The 21,659-nt window shown below is 41.5% G+C and overlaps 1 protein-coding gene across 2 annotated transcripts; it reads right to left on the bottom strand.

The window, feature by feature from the left end:
- On the bottom strand, positions 1-21,659 carry cacnb3b (calcium channel, voltage-dependent, beta 3b). 2 transcript variants are annotated; one of them, XM_038722608.1, is made up of 14 exons: positions 21,082-21,659; positions 8,771-8,890; positions 8,437-8,559; positions 8,195-8,316; positions 7,901-7,953; positions 7,464-7,483; positions 7,191-7,271; positions 5,068-5,126; positions 4,737-4,837; positions 4,419-4,570; positions 3,669-3,764; positions 3,407-3,577; positions 3,268-3,315; positions 1-3,150 (listed from the first exon to the last, which is right to left on the bottom strand). In XM_038722608.1, exons 1-13 carry the CDS (start codon positions 21,118-21,120, stop codon positions 3,286-3,288), a joined length of 1,167 nt encoding a protein of 388 aa, XP_038578536.1. In that variant the 5' UTR covers positions 21,121-21,659; the 3' UTR covers positions 1-3,150; positions 3,268-3,285. The 2 variants fall into 2 exon arrangements, with proteins under 2 accessions (XP_038578536.1, XP_038578535.1); XM_038722607.1 differs by lacking the exon at positions 21,082-21,659 and adding an exon at positions 12,121-16,764.

Genomic DNA, 21,659 nt, shown 5'->3' with positions numbered 1-21,659 from the left:
TTAAATGTTGTTGTGTTTTATTCACCCCCCTCTTTCAGTTGTGCAATTGACAAAAGACGCACCCTGTACACATCATCATCAGACACTGTTGGATATCATTTATCTTGCTGACTTGTCAGAAACCACATGAAATGTTGACATCATCATTGGACCAGACAACTTGTTCAGTATTGGAGGCGGGTACAGCATAACGTTTAGTGCATTTATTGCATCGTAAAGCAGACATATAAATGATAATAGTGCAATTATACCCCATCATAACTGAGGAGATATCTTGATAGTCTCAGCTAGTGTCTTGTCAATGCTAGACTTTTTATTGCATACAGAATTTAGGTAGGTGAAACGCAATAGGAAATGATAATGGTAAAAAATTGTGCTTTGACATCCAAAGAATAATTCACTTTTTGTAGAAATTTCCTGCAATAAAATTAAGCAAACAGAAGGAGCTGATTTTTTTTAATCAAAAGAAGGTACTTTGCTCTCTGTGTTTCATCAAGTAGAAGTTATGTATCTCAAACCTGGTCCTTCAGAAATGAATGGGGGTGTCAGTGGAAGCAAACTTTATGCTGGTGCTAAATAACTGCAGTGCACCATTCTAAAAAGAGAGGAAAATACATACAAGCACATGCTTTCTGAGGCGCTGAATATAGAATTGTGTACTGTGACTAAAACCCTTCTACTTTCTGTCAGCATTAGCTGTTTCTGTGCAATTTGATAAGAAGATCTGCATATTGAATATACAGTATGTACAATTAGGCCTTGATAATGTATTCACGTGACTGGTTATGTAGGTCATGTTGAGTTGCTCTGAAGAGTGAATGGCTCATGTGAGGATGGTCCCAAAAAGCCCTTCTGATGAAACAGGAATACAATATGTCATGCACATACATAAATACATAGATTATTTACACATGTGGTATGTTTGCTGTACTCTATAGTTGTATAAGGTAAAAGCAGATGCATTAATGTGGGAATTACAGTGCTTATTGAGATTCATGTTTTTTGAGTACTGTAAAACATGAAATGGAGGCAAATAGATGATTAAATCAAGACAAAAGAGAGAACTGGTGGCTATGCAAAGTTTGGATTAAGCTTTTGGTATTTGCAGCAAAGACATTTAACTAGCCTTATGACTGGAAGTCGTCCATGTTCTTAATTTATGTGGATACATATTTAATTTATGTCTTGCAGTTTGTTTGCAATGGTCAGAGAAATAAGTAACGGTGGATATGAGAATAACATAAATATGCCACCAGAGGTCGCCCTACATATGTTTATAAACCTGCAGCATACATGCGGGGTTTAGCTGTTTATGCCAAAAGATAATTAAATAATTTACTGGGCTTATTAGGATGTGACCCTTCACAATCTGTCAATGTGCTCAGAGACCTGAATGTCCCTTCGGGGGTGATAAAGAAGTCTCAGTTTTGTAGCGCGGTGGTGTAGTGGAGGGTGGGTGCAAGTGTACAGGGCATTGCTACTTCTTTTCCACTGAGCAACTAAATTTTGAAGCCCCATTGATATCTAAACTCACCCTACCATCAAAAGAGAAACTGGGACTGTATAGTCCACCCACATCACCAGTTATCATTCCCCCACTGAGTAGCAGTGAAGTGTGGAATTTAAATGATCCCACTGACATAGTAAAAAAAAAATGCAGAGATTTTCTTGACTCTGTAGTTTGTGGTGATTTGTTTATTTTAGTTTAGTGCTAGTATTACTAAGAATTACATTCAGCACACACGCTGAGGTAACCTTTAATTGTATTATTAATCTATACACTTATCTCAAGCTTTCACTTTAAAGTCATCATAAGCCAAACAACATGTATTAGATATCAGTCGATCGCTTGATACCTGGTTATGCTACAAATTATACTTCTGGGTGGACCGAATATTGTTTCAGAAAGAAGATGTTTTTATTTCTTCGAGATTAAAAATGCATAGGCTACTGCAACAAGTGACATACATATAATTAGTTGAAATGATTAAATTGATGCACAGCTTTTCAAATTGCATTTTCATTTGTTATGGGATTTGCCACCAACCATCTGCACACAAACCACAGTAATTGTAAATAATCCTTCCTAAGCCAACAGACCAGCATTTATATATTCATAGCTGTGACAAAAGATGCATATAGATTGTAAGTCTGTGCTTGCCATGCATGGGTTTTGCATCACTGTTGCATACACATATGCGATCAGCTACACTGAGGGCCAAGATAGGGATTATAGATGGTAGTGATGATCCCTAACACAAACTGTAAAAAAAAATGAAATAAAAGGAAAGGATACTTTAAAAAGGCTACTGGATAAACAAGAAGTCAAGGCAAGGAACAACAGTGCCTTTGAGGAAACATTTGGTTAAAATGGAATGACAGCTCACAGAGAGCTGTAGGGATGGAAGACACAGAATTGGTTTTCTGTCACTCTCTGCACTCTTTGGCCAGAGGGGGAAGTCAGGTTAATCAGAGAGAGATCCCTGGAAACCCTACAACAGGAAGCTATTCGTGTTTGTATTTTGTGTTACACTGTATGCTAAAATACTCTGATTTCACAGGTATGTAATTTGTCTACAGTGAGAGCTGAATAAGCCTATCTGTGTCTGGGACAGCCATTTCTGGGTGTCTGATCACATATGGGCTGGCTCAGCTTTGCCAGGTAGGGGTTGTGACTTTCAGTGTGAAAGAAGGGAGTTGGGAACATGGTCAGGGTGGGAGGAGGGAGGGTGAGGGACGGCGGCGTGCAGTGACTGCCCTGCTGTAGAAAGCGGCCCTGAGCCTACTGGTTTTTGTTACCAGTAGGCGTGCAGCTGTAGAAAGCGGCCCTGAGTTGTCGCGTGGCGGTGGGAGCAGGGAGCTTTAGCCGAGGGGGCAGCAGTGAGGTGGAGGCTCCTCTGTCTGTTGTGGCGCTGGTCAAATCTTCCTCCTCCTCTAGCTCCTCTCCCTGGTTATGTTTCTCCTCTTCCTGCAGCTCACCAGCCTCCTGCTCTTTCTCTCTCAAGGGGACTCTGCTCTTGTTCTCTTGTGGCCAGAGAAGGTGGTGGCTGGCTTTGGAGAGATGAGGGCTGCTGCTGCCCCCTGGTAGCACCCTGGTCCCTGTGCTCTATGACCTCCTAGTCTGACCCCAGCTGACAGCACAGGCTGCTCCTGCAGGGATGCAGGGGCAAACATTTTTGAGAGAAGAAAGTGTGAGCACCAGAAACCAGTAGCAAAAGAAAGACTAAAGTTTACCAAAGTAAGAAAGAGAAGCCCATTAATTCTCACCTATGTCTGTTGTAGTAATCATTCTATCAACTCTTGAGTCTCAGAAAACTAGTGAATGGACACAGGAGACAGAAAAATTGTAATTAATAATGCAGCCAAAGTGTTAATAAATCAAGCATCAGTGATATGTTTGTCTTACCTGTTGGCTGGAGTTAGCTGAGGGTGGTGTGATCACACTTTGGTCCAGTAAGGGGTTAACAGGGGCAGAACAGGGGAGATGCGTGGCACGCCAGTAAATTTCCAGGTACTCCGCAAGGTGTTCACATGCATCTTCCAGCTGGTTCTCATCCAGGATGACATCAAACATCTCCTAATGAGTCAAACATAGGATCATGAGAGATGAGAAAGAAAATATAACTGTATGAATTTCAACTCTTTTCTGAGCATGATGAGAGACATACAGGTGGACACTGAGCCAGCTTGTCCCCTGCCATCATCTGGACGTTGAGGTGTTTGCTTTGTGACTTCCCTCGGGATTTGATCAGCCTCTGAAGAACCTGTGAGATGAGATAAAGAGAGACAAGCAGTTCAAAAATAAAAAACCCAAGTAATAAAGGTTATCATAGACATGGTTCTAATTTTATTTCCATTTTTCCTTTATATTTACTCATATAAAGTGAGCGCATCATGGCAAATCTGAAAATAGCGTTTCCTCTTTCAACATACTTTTAATCTGGAGATTAAAAGCCCATTTTAGCCTGTGTAGTCAAAGTGCAAAACTCCATCATCATGAGTCATATCATTTTTTAAACCTTCCTGCCGTAAATGTAAGCAACATATTCTGCAATTCATTGTAATTAGGACAACTAAAGGTTATTATTTTCATTCTTGATCACATTATTAAATTTGTAAAATGTCAAAATGAATGAAAAATGATCAGTCAAATGTATCATAGTTTTGTCTGATCAAGAGTCCAATACCCAGAAACATTCAGTTTGCAATAATATAAAAGTGAGCAAATCCTGCACTAGAGAAGCTGGAATAATTTGGTTTGAATTTTTTTTAACTTGAATAAACAATCAAAATGATTAATCAATTAGCTCCTGATTCATTTGTCAACTAATGGATTATTCCACTGCTTCTGCTCAACAAATATGTTGGCAAAGCCTTGAATGAATTTCTTTGTGAGGTTTATGTGGGTTGTGCTCTACTTTAGGTGAGGAGACTTTGACATAGACGACAATGGGAGCCAGAGAAGTTTTGAGGAGCTGTGCCGGGTGATTGATGGTGTCTGCATCCAGGATGACCAGCTGAAGAGACTTGGCCAGCTCAAAGATCCTCTCTATCTCACTCTGGACCTCAGCTGTCAACAAACCATAGAAGGACAGGCAATTGACACGTTTCACGAGCAACGTCTCTTACCTTGCTTTAGTACAAATTTAACATCAAAGAAAGAGTGGCATCTATTTTTAGCAGGTATTCAACTTTATTTAGCACAAAAGATTAAAGACAACTTTCTTTTCACTCACCCAGACTGGAGCGCGTGTTGGATCTCTCCATTATGGCCTTCTTGTTCAGCACAGAGCGCTTCGCCAGTGACAGATCAGCAGTCACCCGTGTAATAGAGATCCTACAGAAGAAGCGTCTTATCAAATCACATCCAACAACTGTTCCATTTCAAAAGATGAGATGAACTTCTACTCGTTTGGAGCTAAAAATAAATCATCATCGTCATGTGTCCTATCGACCATGAAAGGTGATAGGCAGATTCCCACGAAACAGCTCTGGAGCTCGGTCACAACGTTACTGTACACTGACTGAGCCACAGCTGCAGAGAGCAACACAGACAGCCGTACCCACCTGCCGTCAAATCTGTGCTTCAGGAAGTCAAACAAGGCTTTCTGCATCATGTCGGTTACCTAAGCGACAGACGGGAGGAAGGAAGAGTGGAGAGAAGTTAGACTAGACATTATTGTTACATTTTTTCACTCACTTTTGTTGAAGTCCCCCCCGTTTAGAATTTATAACCACTATATAAAGATTTTATACACACACACACACACACACACACACACATATAAATAAGGGTATAAGGACACGTTTTAGCGTTTATTAACATATAGTATTCGTCAACAATATAATATAAATAATAATATAAAAACGTACTATATAGACCTAGGCCTATTCCTACAAACATGTAAAATGCTGCTTTGATTGTTGAGTATTATACACAACTCTTGTCTTTTACAAGAGTGTCCTGGCCAAAGTGGCAGCGTAAAATAGTCACATGAGAACACATACAAACAAGTTGGCACATTCACATTTAGCACAATATCCTTTAATTTTTTAAACAATTACATTCCTCTTGAAGGAAGATGGCGCTGTCACTAGTACAGGCTGTCAGCACAGATAGAAATGAGCACCATTAAAGTCCCCCTCCACTCAAAAATGTGTTACTTCACTCTGATGTTTCAGCTTCACCTTTCAGAATGATGCATGTGCAGAGAGGGAGAATGAGTGGCTGTAAGGTTTTAAGACTGGTAATTGAGTTTTTCTGTGGTCCAAAGCAGAGTTTATTTATATGTCTTCAAACGTGTCTGGAGGCGATCTTTAAAGGCTACATGGAGAGATAGTGTGTGTTTGCTTGCGTTTGGTTGTATGTGCACTGTGAGGGAGAAGCGAAGCAGTCTATTATTATAACAGTCCTGAAAAATGGTTGGCCTTCGGAATAGGGGATGAAGCGCACAGTGGTGTTGCTCTTCCACCGTGTAACATGGAGACGGCGGGACAGCGAGAGGGGAAGAGAGTGGGAAAGAAGAAGGCAACCTTGAGGAACAATGGTGAGCGACCGAAAAGAATATGTGGGAGAGAGAGCGAGACAAAGCGGGGAAAAAGAGAACAAGTGGGGGAGAGAGAAGGAGGAAGGCTGGCTTTCACCACTGGAGCATCCCCAAAGCACATCACCAGAGCAATGCATAAATATTTAACGCACACACACACAAAACAAACGGCTTGGCACACAGCCTGCGCAGTCACAGAAGAGAGAACAAGGCAGAGAGAAAATGTTGAAGCACGGAGACATTCTGTTCAATTACATGCCTCACATTTCACCATATTCATTGGCAGATTCATACAAAATCGACAAATTCCAAGATTGATCAAATTTAATCCCAATGTGTTTACAGACATCTCATCCCATATATGTTACAGAGCGATTAGCATAGGAGAATACCACATACAGCAGCTAATATAAGGGGGCACGTATGCAGTTCTGTATCACTCAAAATGGAGCTAAGATTCCTGTTGTGTGTGCTATAATTTCATCAGGATGTGACCGTGGTGTTTAGTATCAGTGTTAATGGAATAATAGAGGCGTGAGTGAGTCCCTCTAGATCAAACCAGGCAAGTCCATGCTCGACCAGAAAATATAGCCCAGATTAAACTGGAACAAACAAAGGCAGCCCCGAGAATAAAAGAACAGAGACTGAGCCCAATTATGATCTTTTCATTATTACTTAATTTTTTCGATGAAGCAAATCAAAGTGTAAAAAAGTCTCAGATTAAGGCTCAAGTGATACCTTAAAAATGCTCATGTGTTTGACTAACAAACACTACACATCTCTGTGAAGCAGTGCATTGAGCTAAATGCTAACATCAGCATGTAAACATTCTTACAATGGCAATTTAAACATGCTAATTTCTAGCAGGTGCAGAGCAGGTGTAGTGTTTGCCATGTTCAGCATCTCAGTTTAGCATGTTAGCATGCTAACGTTTGATAATTAGCACTAAACACAAAGGGCAGCTGAGGCTGATGGGAGTGTCATAAACCTGTTGGACAAATAAAGAATTTGTTATGATGGTATATGAAAAGTCAGGGCCCTAATCCCGACCACGTACAGGCAATTACTCCAAACACAAGGCAAGACTTGAATAAGCAGAACTAAACAATACCAACTGAAAAGCTGTTTTGATGATTATCTCACCTCATAGCCTTTCAGCGAAGGGCCCACCAGCACCACCGGCCGCATGGAAGGGACCACGTCATATGGGGGAACATGTTCAGTCTGCACACATCACAAGCACAGGATTTGGAGGTGGAAAATATACCAGATATTGAAATTAATTTATGACACACACATTCAGCTAATACACTCAAAAGAATGACAACTAGTCGATCTCTGCACTAGCAACGGTCAGAGCAATGAAAATGCCATGTAAAGGGATATACAGAGGAAGAGGCACAATGGCAAACATACCTGTTTCTGCTTCTGTTTGGCTTTCAGAATAAACAGAACGAACATTAAGCAAGAAGGCTATGAACTAATAAGAAGGCTCTGGTTATAAGTCATCACTTCGTACAAAATATTTCAGTTCTAATTTTTTTCTAAACAAAGAAAACAAGCATGCCATGCAGGACAGAGAAAAAGTACATTTACATTGCGGCTCTTCAAGAAAGTAGCCTTTCATAATTTGTGTGTACATTTTTAGTGGTCATCTCACATAATCATTAAGCTTAGTTTGATATAAAAGGCAAACTATGTTGAGAAGATATTTCCAAACACACTTTTCTTCTGAAGGGAGCATTTTAGCCCAGGGATAGCCCTGTGTGCAAATCTGGACCTGTGAGAGCATGCAGTCCCAGTTGAGGCAGAGCAGACAGACGCGGTAGCAGGACTCCTCCGGTCCCATTTACCTGCAGATGGTGGGGTGGACCTCCAGCCTCCGGATGAAGCGTTCCCTCCTTTCCTGTGGAGCAACATAATGCAAAGCTTCAGTATGTGTGAAACCCCTCAGGAGGCAATTTAGAAAGAAGGACTTCCAAAACAGAGCAACACATGAGCAAGTACTAGTTCTAATAGCTCGTGCTAGACGGGAAGCTGGTGTAATTAGGGCAACAGAGAGAGACAGAAAGAGAGAGAAACAGAAAGGAGCATAGGAGAGATAACAGAGACACGTGGATCTCTCAGAGTTGTGGTTGACCTCTGACCTTGCTGCTGCTTTCTGCTCTTGTTTTATCCTCATTGCCTCCAGTTTGACTGGGCTCGGGATGAAAGTGATGTCTGCTCCTTCCTTCACCAGACGACCAATCCACCAATCATTGTTGTATTTCTGTGTGACAGTGAAACACACTTTTTTATGGCTCCGAAGTTATGCTGCAAAATGTGTGGACATGGATCAATTCTTTTTTTGCGAGTAATGGGATAATATTAATGCTGAAGGCCCTTTTACCTCTTTTATGTGCAGAAAGTCTTTGGTTTCAAAATTAATAGCGGCTCCTTGGACTGGACAATCTTCATCAAGGGCCCCACAGTAACTCACATTGGTTTTCACTGCAAATGCTACTGGTTTAGACTGTTGAAAGACAGAGAAAGTAAAAAATATAATTGAGATATGTAGTAATGTACATTATTACAATTTTGGTTTTATAGACCTTTATGATTACAAGATTAAATTGGTCTATTAATAATCAAACTCAAAGTATTAACATGATTCAGCCGTTTACACACAGGAACAGAAGGTGAGTTTAAGGACAAGCATTGACCTTTGACCCTTGGGCTCTCACCTTGGCTCTCTCTAGCTGCAGCTGAGCCTGGCGCTCGGCTTCACGCCGAGACGCCTCCTGGTCCTCCTCCAGGGACAGGTCGGAATCAGAAGGTCGACTAGTGTAGGAATCGGCTGAACCCTGAAAGAAAGGAAGAGGGGACAGAAATAATGTTACAGCGCAGGCATGGAAGAGTTAAATCCACCACAATACTGTACCTAACATCTTGCAGCACTTGTTCAGAATTACTTGCGATATAGTAACGGTTCACTTACTGCAAACAGCCTCAACGCAGCTCAGAACAGATCACCTACATCTCCCCCTGTGTCTCCCATATCCTTCTCCTTGTTCAACCTGTCTCTGAACCCGCCTGTCCTTTCCTGAAGCCATGTGATCCAGCCTGCAAGGACCAGTGAGTTCCTGCAGCTTTCCAAAGCAGCTGTCTCAGGGGAACAGGTGCGTGAGCACTGCAACAACACCAACAACCAGCACAGTACTTGTTGTCTATGAATCCACTCAGCCAGGCACACCAGATGTTGGCATCAGCCCAGATATTTCAACCAGGAAAACAATACGAAGACAATACTAATAAAATTGCAGGTAATTCAGGAGAATGCTAAAAAATTTATCTTTTGATCATTTTCTAGACACCAGATTGGTCTGTATCAACAACGGATGTGGTTTAGACAAATCAACTTTTGTGTTTGTAGTTTGTGCTCTGAATTTGTTTGTTTATCAATAAATGCTGTGATTTATATCAGAATTTCTACAAATCACAACATTTAGTTGTCCAGTTCAAGACATTTTAACATAATTAAAATGTCTTTGGCTCGTAGTTTAACTCGCTCTCCTTATATAGGATTCCACTGCCATTCACCAAATAACAAGAATACCAAATTTCTGAACATCACATAATAAAAGCTACCTCTTTTCTATGAAACAGGAAAGGAAAATAATAAAAACTCATTAAAGAAAAAATACAGGACAGACAGATACAGAACCTGCCACCCTCTTTACTACACATGTAAACTTCCAGACTGATAAAACTCTCACAAAGCCTCCCTTCACCAGATCCTACATTTCACTCTATCAGCATCCTGCTCTTCCCTGATGGCTGCAAGTCCCAGCTGGGTACTGGGCTGGAAGACTCCTCACATACAAGACAGGAGCACCCACATAAGAGAGCCAAATATAGCTCAATAACAACGTCATCCTTCTTTTACCTTTCCCCCGCTACCTGCCTCCTCCTCCCTCTTTTTCTTCCCTCCTCCCTACCATTTCCATCCCTCCCTCGCTTTCTCCCCTGCCCCCAAAAAACTGCTTTAGCTGAATCCAGCGCAGAGTTGGTGGATACCATTTGAATATCAAAGCCTGCCAGAGGTGGAGCAGAATCTGAAGAGTCTACCAGCAGAAGAAACACAACCTACAGCACATGGAGTTCTGCAGATGTATGAAGGGCATTAATATCATGAAGTACAGACTGAACTGATTTAGTGCAATATATCTACACATTGTCTTCCCCTGAACTGATCGCACTTTTATATTCTCACAATTTTAGATTGTTATAGTTTGATGAAAAAGGACTAAAAATTACTGAAAATTACCTTGTAAATAAAAAATGACTACCAAAAAACTATAACTAAAAACACACCCTTAAAGTTACAGCACAGAACTGAAGTATCTTTCTTGTTGTCACTTCCTTTACTCAAGCATCACAACACTTAGCTTAATATGGTATGGTTAGCCACTGAGCATCAGTGATGCAAAATACTAAGATTTGCTTTGCTATCTGATACGTGGCCTTTTAGGTATTACAAAATCTGCAGATATCTCAATGGCAGATGCAGGGGAAACAGATATTAAGGATAAGGTGCGATATTTGCATTTCAGTACTATAATATTTTCAAACCATAGTATAGACATTGGCAGACCAATGTTGTAGTGTTTTGTAGGATGATTACAATAAAGTAAAGTCACATAAACACTTTGTACATACAGAATATTTTGTCACCAGTTGCAGTGTGTTGCTCCCTGTTGCCCCACGACTGACATTATATTCCAGGTGTTTAAAGACCATTTCAAAACAAAGAGCGGTAGAAAAGACTGACAAGGAGTTGTGAAATTTGTAAAATGCTGGTACTCTGCTTTTATAGCTCAAATCTCTCTCTTCCTAAAGTGTGTGATAAGTGCCTGATAATAACATATTACAGCCAATTACTGTGTAGATTTGACAAACTTCATCTTATTGGTAACTCTGACAAATCCCTTGGTGATGTGTAGTTCAAAGCCATTCCCAGTCAGAGAGACTTCAGACGGTTTTGTATTTCTCCCCAAGTGCATGAATGAAGAAATACTCATGAACTGACAAGCCAACACAACAGATACTGAAACTAAGGTGTAAAACAGATCCCCCTCATCAGCAACATCAAATATATTTTGCATATTGCATGATTTTAAAGAGAATCACTTTTTTAAAATTGCTATTAAAGGACAGATTTTGTCCCCCAAATCTGTCTTAAAACAGTATACTCACAGTTTTTGCTTGCTGTGATCATTCCTTCTGTTCACACTGGCTGTTAAGTGATGCCTTCCAAATGTGCTTCCAATTTAAGTGATGATGTGGGACAAAATCCACAGTCCTCGTCCTTTGCAAAAATATATTCCAAAGTTTATCTGGAGTTAATCAAATCAGGTGGGTGTCTTCCAAAGTTACAGTCATTTTTTGTACAGATTTTCTCTTTGTGTTTCCACAGACTTTCCTCGCTGAGCTCCCGTGGACAGATAGGGACACAAAGAGGCAATATTGTATTAAAAAGACTGTAAACTTTAAGTGAAATATTCTCACTTGGACTGGATATGTTCCCCAATCACTTCCATTTGATGCACATTATGTAGGGATCTTTCAAATTTTTGAAATTCTCACTCAAAGTAACATCAGGAAAGTGACTAAGCACACAGAACCAAACAGAAAGTTCAAATACAATATTTAAAGGTAGGAATGAAAAAAGAAATAACAGTGTAAAAATTTATGACATTCAACAGATGGGCCTCCCGGTGAGACACAAGTTCAATGCATAGCTGCAAAGTAACCTACAGAGTTGAGATAGATAGACAAATTGCATGTGTACAGAACAGTAGCTGTGTTCACTGAAGATGAGAAGAAGGGGAGGGAAGAGAGGGGAAGTGGGGAGATGCTGGCAAAGTGAGTGAACCAGAATAGACTTCTGCTGAGAAAGAGTGAGAGGGGAGGGGAGGAGAGAAAAACAGAAAGAAGAAGATGTCTCCTAGCAGACAGACAAGAGACTCATGGAGGAAGAGAGGGAGTTTGCATGCAGCATGATTAAACAAAACGAGGAGCATTAACAGCGTACCTTGTTACAGATGAGTCCTGTAGCGCTTGAGTCGGAGGCAGACATGATTCTGCTGCCAGCGCTCTCTTCTCCCCCATTGCACAGAAAAGGCAGAGCCCTCCTCCCCTCAGCCCGTGGTTACAGGGTGGGAGAGAGAGGGTGGCACGCTCAGCCTAAGTGCTTCACAGCTGACGTTGCTGCGCTGCCTCAACAGCCATTTCCTATACAAAATTGATGCACACCTGACTGCAGCACTGGTGTGTACACGCCCGCGTACTGGTAAAGTACAGTGGGTTTCTTCAGCTTTTCAGCCCTCATGAAATAAAAAGAGCATTCCTCTGGTTTCATACACCGTCGCAATCTCGTCTCGTCTCCTCTCCTCTCCTCTCCTCTCCTCTCCTCTCCTCTCCTCTCCTCTCCTCTCCTCTCCTCTGAGTCTCCCCACCACAAACCACAAATCTCATGTATCACACCCCTTCCAAGTTTTTGCATACATTTCTCATATGTCAATTCCTGCTTTAAGAGATCTTGAAAAAGTGATAAAACAGGTTGGTCTGGTGCTTAATCACCAACTGCAGAGTATAATTTTTTCACTGAGCACAGATGAGAACTTCTATAAATAAGATAGAACAAAGACTGAGCAGTTATGTAAGACATGCAAAGTGATAGTGTAATACTGTAACAATAGCCAAGCAAGAAAATGCTGAGTGGCAACTTAGTTTATAATTCCTCTGCTAATTAGTAGCTATCTTTGCTTAACAGGTGACTGTTTCAAAAGCAAAGAACACAAAGGGTGTGAAGCTTGTGGAGGACAGGGAGCCAGAACGAGAGGAGGAAACGAATGGAGAAATGAACAGAGGGAGAGGAGAGGAAAAGGGAAGGCAGGGCTTTGTCCGCCTGCCTGTCTGCCTGCCCTGCACCATCCTCCTGACAGGAAGGTGATGCATGAGCCTACAGAACAGAAATGCAGCGGTGAGTCAGCATGCAGCCATCTAGAGTCCATCAGACATCTTACAGTAATAATCCAGCAGAGGGGTCTCTATTGTAGGAGACAGCCTCGTTGTTCCAGGCACGCCAGGGCTGCATGCCTGCTCTCCAGGTTGCCCCAGGCACTGAGGACCTTTCTTTGCAACCATTATGCTGGCAGCATGCGCTCCCTCACCCTCATTCAACTTTGGCTGCTTAAGAATTAAGTGCACTCCACCAGGGCTTTTAGTAAAAAATGTCTCAGGGCTATATTTCTACTTGGCTTTTTAAAATTAAAGGGATGCAAGCAGGCAAGCTTTCAAACACACACACATGCTCTCACACACAAACACATATCATTGTAGTTTGAGCAACTACCTCCCTCAGATTCCTCTGGAACAGATAAGGAGACTATTTTCATCGTTAGTGTTGTGCATGAAGCAGCAGCCATTGACTAACAGCCTTTCACACAGTGGGAGAGGAATGCGAAAATGGAGAGGGAGCGAAACCACAGGAAACAAACAGAGCTAGAAACAGAAAGATATGAGCAAAGAGAAAGAATCCCTGAAAAGCAAATAAGATTGATGGAGAAAAACGGTGAGAAATTAAACACTAAGAAAAGTCCCAGAAAGTAAAAAATAAATGTTTATCACATAATTTGTCTGCTCTGCCAATGTTAACTGTTAAAGCTCTTTAAATCAAATTGAAGAGAGGGAGAAGGAATGATAAAGGGAAAAAGGTGAAACATTGTGATGAAAACAGAGGGACAAAAAAGAAAAAGAGGGAGGGAGGAGGACTGTCGGCACATTAGAACAATAGGACCAGAGATTAACAGCAGAATCTTTTCTTTTTGTCATTTTTTTGCTGTTCAGTCAGTCTAAATATAGCTCTCTTCTCCTCTCCTTCCACTCCTCCCATCACAGACTGGGGTTGGCAGTGGGGAGAGGATAGCGAAGGATTGTCAAAGTTCACTGAGTTTTGATGAATTCCCTCAAGAAAGAGCAAAGCAGATTTGAGACTGGCTCAGCTATATTCACTGATGCCAGATAGCCCATCTGAATGTGAACAAAGTGCCTATATGGACAACAAGAACAGACAGCCTCTGAGGCTTGTCTGTTCAGCATGTAGTAAGTCTCTGTAGCAATTTGCTTCTCCTTTCCGGCAGGTTAATATTAAATCGAGTGTTGTTCAATCCTCCTGATAATGTGATGCAGGTGTTCTTCATAATGTTTCTTTTTTTAGCACTTCTCTTCAAAGTTCACACAGGCCTCCGCAAACGAGGTAATAAGAGAAACACGATTACACAAAGAAACAAGTCTGACTATGTGGACAGAAGGAAAAGTAGAGAAAGTGATTTAAAACTTGATGTAATTTTCCAACCATTGTTGGGTCTGTGACACGCTAATTCTCATTCTCAAGACAAAACCAGTGCTGAGTTGTGGTACTGATAATAAACAATTCTATTTTTCAGTTCTTTACTTTGAGGGATATAAACATTTGTCCCCCTTCCCTTTTGTATTTAACAAAAGAAGATACAGTTCTCAAATGATAAACAGTCTGAACACATGCAGCAGAACAAAATCTAAAATAAGCAAAATATGGTTTTAAATCAGATTCAAGATTAATTAAACTATGGCTGTGGATTTGACATTCAGTGCCAATCTTTAATACCTGACTGTTTTCGATATATGTTGGCGCTGATACAGACACATTTCAGTTGGTGCTAAAAAAGTATTAAGGTTTGATACTGAGCTCTTTATTTATTTTTTTGCTGAGCACTGCAGCTCAACCACACTTTCATACTGTAAGCAACTGAGACGCTCTGCACCAACTGGGAACTCAGTGGCTTGCGAAAGGGCAGCATCAGAGAAGACAGGGGTCCAGATTCCCCCCACAAATCTGGAGATTTAAGCACAAAAACTCTGCGGTCACCTGCACAGGCCTGCACCTTTTGACTTGTAAAGAGGCACCTTACAATCTGTGTGCAGCGGGAGCTGAGGCAGCATTACCGGCAGAGGTGGATCATCCAGAGCCAGAGAGAAGGTCTCCTGACAGTGCAACCAGAGTAGGGCAGAGTGGATCAATAGGAGAGCCACCCAGATTGATACTCCATCCTGTCCCGAGCGGCTCCACCCTCCTCCTGCTCTAATGTTACCTCAGGATACTTTCTCTCTGCCTGTAATGAGCCCTTGACAGCCTATAAATAAGCACTTCGAAGTCATTTCCACTACACCACTGCTTTCTGACAAAAGGCACAGAGTTACATCCATTCGAGTCGAGGTTTGAGAAAAGAGGACATCTTGTGTTAGTCAACTGCAAAGAGTGCTACAAAGTGCTACAGATGCAATGACGACAATGTGATGACGTGAATTATCACAGATTGGTCGACAGTGAAGTTGGCATACAGTAGAGGAAGAGGAGCATGATGCAGCGTGCTTGGCCAGGAATCTCTATCTTTCATCCACGCTGCCGACTCGGCCTTGCCGGCTTTGCTGTGCATACTTAGGCTTTCATCTCCCCAAGGGATCGCTCAACCTGACTTCACCAAACTGCTTCAAAGTGTAGAGAAGCTGGAGCTAACCCACATAAAGCTGTGTACCTACAGTGCAGCACAGAATGGCACATCCCTCTGCAGCATCCTTCATTAAATCAGATATGTTTTTTCGAAGCTGACCTGATTTAGGCTCTAGGTTTTGAGTTAGGCCTAATTGGTGTTTCTTGACTAGTGGGCTGAGCTAACAGAGAGAATGTCAGACTTATCAATATGTAATGGCGCCCTACATATTCACACATTCCAGCTTTGCATCTAAAAACGGTGTGTTTTCTTTCAAATTTGAGTCTTAAACATTTGTAATGACTACATAGGGATGGTTTATCACAATAAAAGTAATTTGTGCGTTTGCAGATGTTACAGCCAAGAAAGCCATTTGGAGATGTTTAAAATAGTAGAAACAGAGCGATGTCCTAGATAAGACCAGCCAAACATAAAGATGTCACATGAAAAAATTAAATAGTGTACTTCTTTACATTCTGACTTTGTAATAATTTAAAAAAGGTAGGCTTTCTAAACAGGAACTCAGAGAAGCTAAACTGGAATCTTTGGCCCTCTCAACATTCTTGGTTCATCAAATTTAATCAAGGCATTGCACAGTGATGCGCCAACACGGACACACACACATATGCATGCACATACACACACGCACACAAACACACAAAGCACTTCGCTCCTCACGGGACGGGCTTTTAGTGCTCTGTCTCATGCAGTATTTAATTGACCCCACACAGGAAGCCTAGCGGTTCCAAATGCACTCCTTCCCCCCACCAATAGAGACAGCATGAATGCCTGCAAGTGTGCCCACAGCTTCCCACCACTGCCCCTCTGTCACACAACTGCACTAAATGCCATTTTCTGCTTTAGTGCAACTCAGAATTTTCCACAGAAATGTCAGCACTGAGGGTGAGGAGTTTGGACATACATTCAGATTTGTTCAGAAAGCTCCAATGTAGATGGAAATTCAGCCATGCCCCACTTTGACTGCCGCATACACCAACTCAATTTCTCAAACTTTCACTCAAAATGTCAAGACCCGAGTTGAAAGGTTTTCCTGTTTCCACAAAGTAAACCTATGTCTTTTATCGCCATCTAATCAGGGATCATTCAGGAAGCATGTACAGATCTGTCATTTAAGGTTTAGAATGGCTATCAGTGCAATTTGCAGCAGAGATTAGATGCAGGAGAGATAGCAGCGTACTTACTCAGTTGGAGGTAGGAGAGCACACTCCCCGTCTCTCTTGCTCGCTCTCTCTGCTAGTCAGTCATGGTGTGCTCTCTCTCTTGGGTAACACTGAAGTGTACTGTAGCATGCTTGTAAGCAGTCTATCCCTCTCTCTTTCTCTACAACCCCCTCCTCTTTTATTCTCCACCACTCTCAGTACACAACCCTTTGCTACGTCAGTGAGGCTCTCTCTGCTCTGCATACCACACTTCCCACCCTCTCTGCTGCTCTTCTCTCTTCCCTTCATCTCTATACCTCGCCTGTCCAATGGGACGCAACGCCATACATAGTTCATTCAGGACTCATCACGACAGAGCATCACTGTGGCAAACAAGATCACTGTGTTGTCATGTTGGATGGGATTGTATCTTACAGCAACAAGCAGTCTCATAAAATCTCTTCTCGCTGCTATCGCAATTTAAAATCAATCCCCACTTTCAGATCCAGAAACTCACATCGGAAGTAATGAAATGTTTTATGAACCATCACATTCTCACTTTAGACACGGCTTGGGATTCTTGCATGCATTTCATTGACAAAAGTATGTGGAAGTCTGAATATTGCGCCCGTGTGTGATTGCTGAACTTTTGATTCCAAAATGACAGGCATTAATATGCTGCCTCCACTCATCTGGGCTTTCCACAAGATTTTGTAATCTTTCTGCAGGGTTTTGCTCCCATTCAGACACGTGAGCGTCATTCAAGCCATGAAAGTCTGGCTCACAATTGGCATTCCAGTTTATCCCAAACCTGTTTGATGGTGATGAGGTCAGGCCTCTGTGCAGGCCGGCACATGATCCCACGCCAACTTCAAAGGACTATTTCTTTATGCGTATCGCTTTGTGCACTGAGTCAGTCTCGTGTTAAAACTGTTCAGCTGGAAGTTGTAGCTTTAAGATTTCCCAAAATTGGGAGTATTGTTTCAAGACCATGAAAAAAGGCCCCAGACCTGAAGTACACACAAGTAAGTGGTGAGGGTTTTACACAACCATTCTGTGTAACTCACAAAGACAAGGACAAAATCTCAAAGGGTAAACACGTCCATTTCTACAGTCCTATCACATTGTTATTTCAGCCACTATGGATTTCAACATGTCAAAATCCAAAAGTTTAGAGACAAGAGAAAGTCTTGCCGTGGTGAGGGGATATGGAAGCATTGTAAGTTTTCTCTGTTCGACATGTGGAGGCGTCCCCAGTGTAGCCCTCTGTTCACTGAGTGTGTTCTGTAGATGTCATGACTGGCTGTACTCTGACACCTCCTCAGGTGCTGAGCGCATATGTTATGGATATGAACAGATGTGTATGTGGGAGGTTTTTCTTTAAAACCTGTACAAACAAACCAAACAAACCAATCTTTTTTTGTTAAATTTGTGTGTGAATGAAGATACAGCGTAAGAGATCGACGACATGCATCTAAAGATCTAAAGATCTAAAGACCAGACTATAAAACCATGACTATGGGCAATGTGAAAATCTCCAGCAAAGCTGAGATTCATAATTCATAGGATAGGTTGCAGGAAACAGTGAGGCGGAGGAGAGAAGAAAAAAGAGGAGGAGAGAGAGAGATGGAGGAGGCAACCATTCGAATTCTGCATGAGCAGTAGATGTGAATAAAACATGAATGAGTGAAGGTTTGAAAGTTAAACTCCATGGTGCTTTGCGCTGAGCGGGAGACCGGCAGAAAAAGGAGAGCAGCTTTAGGAGCTGCACCCAAGCATTGAGTGCAGATGTCTGTTAGTCTGTCCCATTTGAAGCCCCTCTGTGGGCATAGGTGCTGCTGGTGCATTATGGATGAGGGACTATTTTAAGTTTGCTGTGTTTTGATTTTTGAGTGGAAGGAGATGACACCTGGCTGCTGCCAAATCCTTCCATGGGGTTTGTACAGTACTTGATGAGTTCAGACATGCAGGTACAGCGTTGCGTTCCAAGGCAGACCTGATCCCTGTTTGAAGTGTGCACGTCAAGAGCAGGGAGGAGGTAAACAGACTGGTGGGATGCTAGGGAAGTGAGTGAGGGTGTCACTAAGCAGCTCTTCACAAAGACAGTACTGATAAAGCACACAAACATACAGTATATCACATGATGTCTAGTGAGGTTCTTAGTTATGTCGCTGAGTGGTTCATTTAACCACTGTGCAGAAAGATTATTCAAGCTACCAATGTAAATATTACCAGTAATGCTTTTCAAAAAAAATATTAGGCTGCAGTCAAAAATAATTAATGTTTTCTTCTTGTTACTGCAGTATGACACATTAAGAAGTGATGTAATAAAAAGAGTGATTGATGAGTGTTGTCATGTCCATGCTGCAAGCTTCAAATGGGTTTTTCAATGTCTTTGCTCATACACAACACTTCACATAAGGGACAATGTGAAAGTGCAATTTATTAACTATAAACAACACAGAATTACTCTCTAAACTGTTATAATGGATATAATTGAAATTGTTTTCTGTTTAATTCTGCATGCAGACATTTGATTAATTTAATAAAGATTTTTGCTGCTAAATTTACTTTTCAAAGAACTCTGTCACTCTTCTCTTTTCTGAGACTCTCAGACAAGCAAAGACAAAATGAATGGAAAAGACATCATCCTAAAGCATACCTCACTTAATGTGATGTCCCGCAAATATAATGGCACACGTTGCCAAAATCATTTTCATCTTACATTTCATGGGAAGATATTGAATTTCAAGTGCAACACCTGCTTCAACGAGATGCTCAAGAGACTTTTAGCACTCCAGCACTCAGGATGAATCCAGTGCAGAGACTGACTAGACCCCCTGCAGTTTGCCAACCACACACTGACGCAAATGATGCAATCATTTAGCTCCTCCAGGGGACCTTTTGCTGGCTGGAAAAGGCTGGCAGCACGGTCAAAATCATGTGTTTGACTTTTCAAGCACCTTTAACGCAGTCCAGACCCTTTGGGTGGGAAACATGCTCACAGAGATGCAGATGGACGCCCCAGAGGTGTCCTGGACCATGGATTATCTCACCAGTGGGCCACAGTTTGTCAGCCTTTAGCAATTTGTGTTCATTATGGAAAATGCAACACCAATTTCTGTTTCTATATACCTAATTTCTCTAAATCAAACCTGCAGGAAGTGTCACGGTAACGTTTATTTATGAAACTGTCATGGTAAGGCTTAAGCTAGCAAATGAGCAAAAACATTAACCCTTAAAAAACTTTAAATACAAGTTTTGGGACTTTTTGGTGAATTGTTGCAGAGTGATTTCATCATACTTTTCTTCATAATAATAGATTTCTCTGTTCTCTGTTCACCAGATAATAGGCTAGTGGATTACATTACATACAGAGAATTACTACATTTGTAAATATATTGAGATTACAAGTCTGACTCATATAGATGGATACTATTACACCATGGTACATGCATATTGCAATATCATTTACAGCTATTGCATCATCAATTGCTGCACAGAACATTGTTACAGAGGGAACTTTCACTCCCCCCTTTAATATTTTATATTTCTTAATTTCATGCAAGGAAAGCAGAATATAGTAAGTGTAAGTTAGTTTCACATGTCCTGACATTGCAGTAGGCTAAGTTAAGAAGGAGATAGTTATGGTGTTGACTGTCGATTGACAGAGTCATATTGAGTGGTGGATTTATGAATGTTTTTCTCATTCATAAGAGTAGAAACAGTTTCATCAAATCCTGACTGCATGGATGAGCTGTATGATATGTGAAAAAAAACCAAAACATTATTATAGCATAAATGCAATTACTGTAGCTTATCCTGGAGCAAAAATGTAATTATGTCCCTCATAACCCAATAAATGATAAGGTTAACAGACCGACGGGGCTGGATGAGCGTTTTCATCTGTTGCACCAGCTGATCAGTTCTTTTATTTGGCTCCAAATGTTTATCATGAACCTTTAAAAAAGCCCACTGCAGCCCAGCCCCACTGTCCCTAATTTCTGCTGGCAGACTGACAGTACCAATACATGCCGAGACTCCTATACTCCGAAGTGAGAGAGTCCCATTGAGGTCAGCCTGTCTAATTTAATTATCGGCATTCCAACAAGGAACTGCTTCTACCTTTACTGCTTGTTTATGTCTGGAGGTACAGTAATGAGGGGCTACGCGACGCATCCAGCCTGGTTTCAACCCCCTTCATACAGCACAGTAGCAGTCAAAATCTCATTCAGTCGCCAATTACCTCGACCACCCCCGAAGAGATCCAAAAAGAAGAGGGAAAAACTAACAATAACCCACCTCGTTAAGCAGAAAGACGCTTGAATTGGTCAGGGACATCCGCAGTTAACGGGATCTCAGCCACCTCAGCCCAACTTGGGGTAAAAAAAAAAGCCACAGTTTTCACAGTAGGCATCAACTAAAAGACAGAGCCCAGCGCCTCGTCCAAACATTTATACAACACGAGAGGAAACGGCTCGGCTGCTGCTCAACGCTTCATTTGAAGTGAAGCTCCGGCAGCATCTGCGCTATAAAATCTGTAGTTTGGGTTCACGGCATGATCAATGACTGTACACAAAGCCAAACGCACGGACACGGGTGGATAGATTACAGCTTTCTTAATAAATTATGCAAGACCTGCACTTTTTACACCACCCAGTCTCCTCTTCTATTTTTGAATTTAAATATATGATGATCACCTGTGAGTTTGACTTCAGCCCTTTTGAATGTGTGCCCAAACTCGTTCACTGACATATCTGTTTTATTAAAATTTAACTGTCTGGGTTTATATCTACAGAATTTATCTGTTTTCTCTTATCACAGCGCAACTCAATATGTTCTCGACAAATGCAGCTATTTAAAAATGTTTACTAAGCAAA

The sequence above is a fragment of the Micropterus salmoides genome, unplaced genomic scaffold, assembly GCF_014851395.1.
Source record: "Micropterus salmoides isolate LMB-PRFRI ecotype aquatic unplaced genomic scaffold, ASM1485139v1 Ms_hic_scaffold_16, whole genome shotgun sequence".
Taxonomy (NCBI): domain Eukaryota; kingdom Metazoa; phylum Chordata; class Actinopteri; order Centrarchiformes; family Centrarchidae; genus Micropterus; species Micropterus salmoides.
This window is presented reverse-complemented; position numbering and strand designations above follow the sequence as displayed.

Bases quoted from the DNA above. Each gene is read 5' to 3' on its own strand.
- cacnb3b (XM_038722607.1), bottom strand. From the start codon at position 12,165: ATGTCTGCCTCCGACTCAAGCGCTACAGGACTCATCTGTAACAAG. The intron at 5,127-7,190 runs GTGAGATAATCA...TCTGTCGCTTAG, and splicing joins CTTCGCTGAAAGGCTATGAG to GTAACCGACATGATGCAGAA. The intron at 4,838-5,067 runs GTGGGTACGGCT...CTTCTTCTGTAG, and splicing joins AAGCACAGATTTGACGGCAG to GATCTCTATTACACGGGTGA.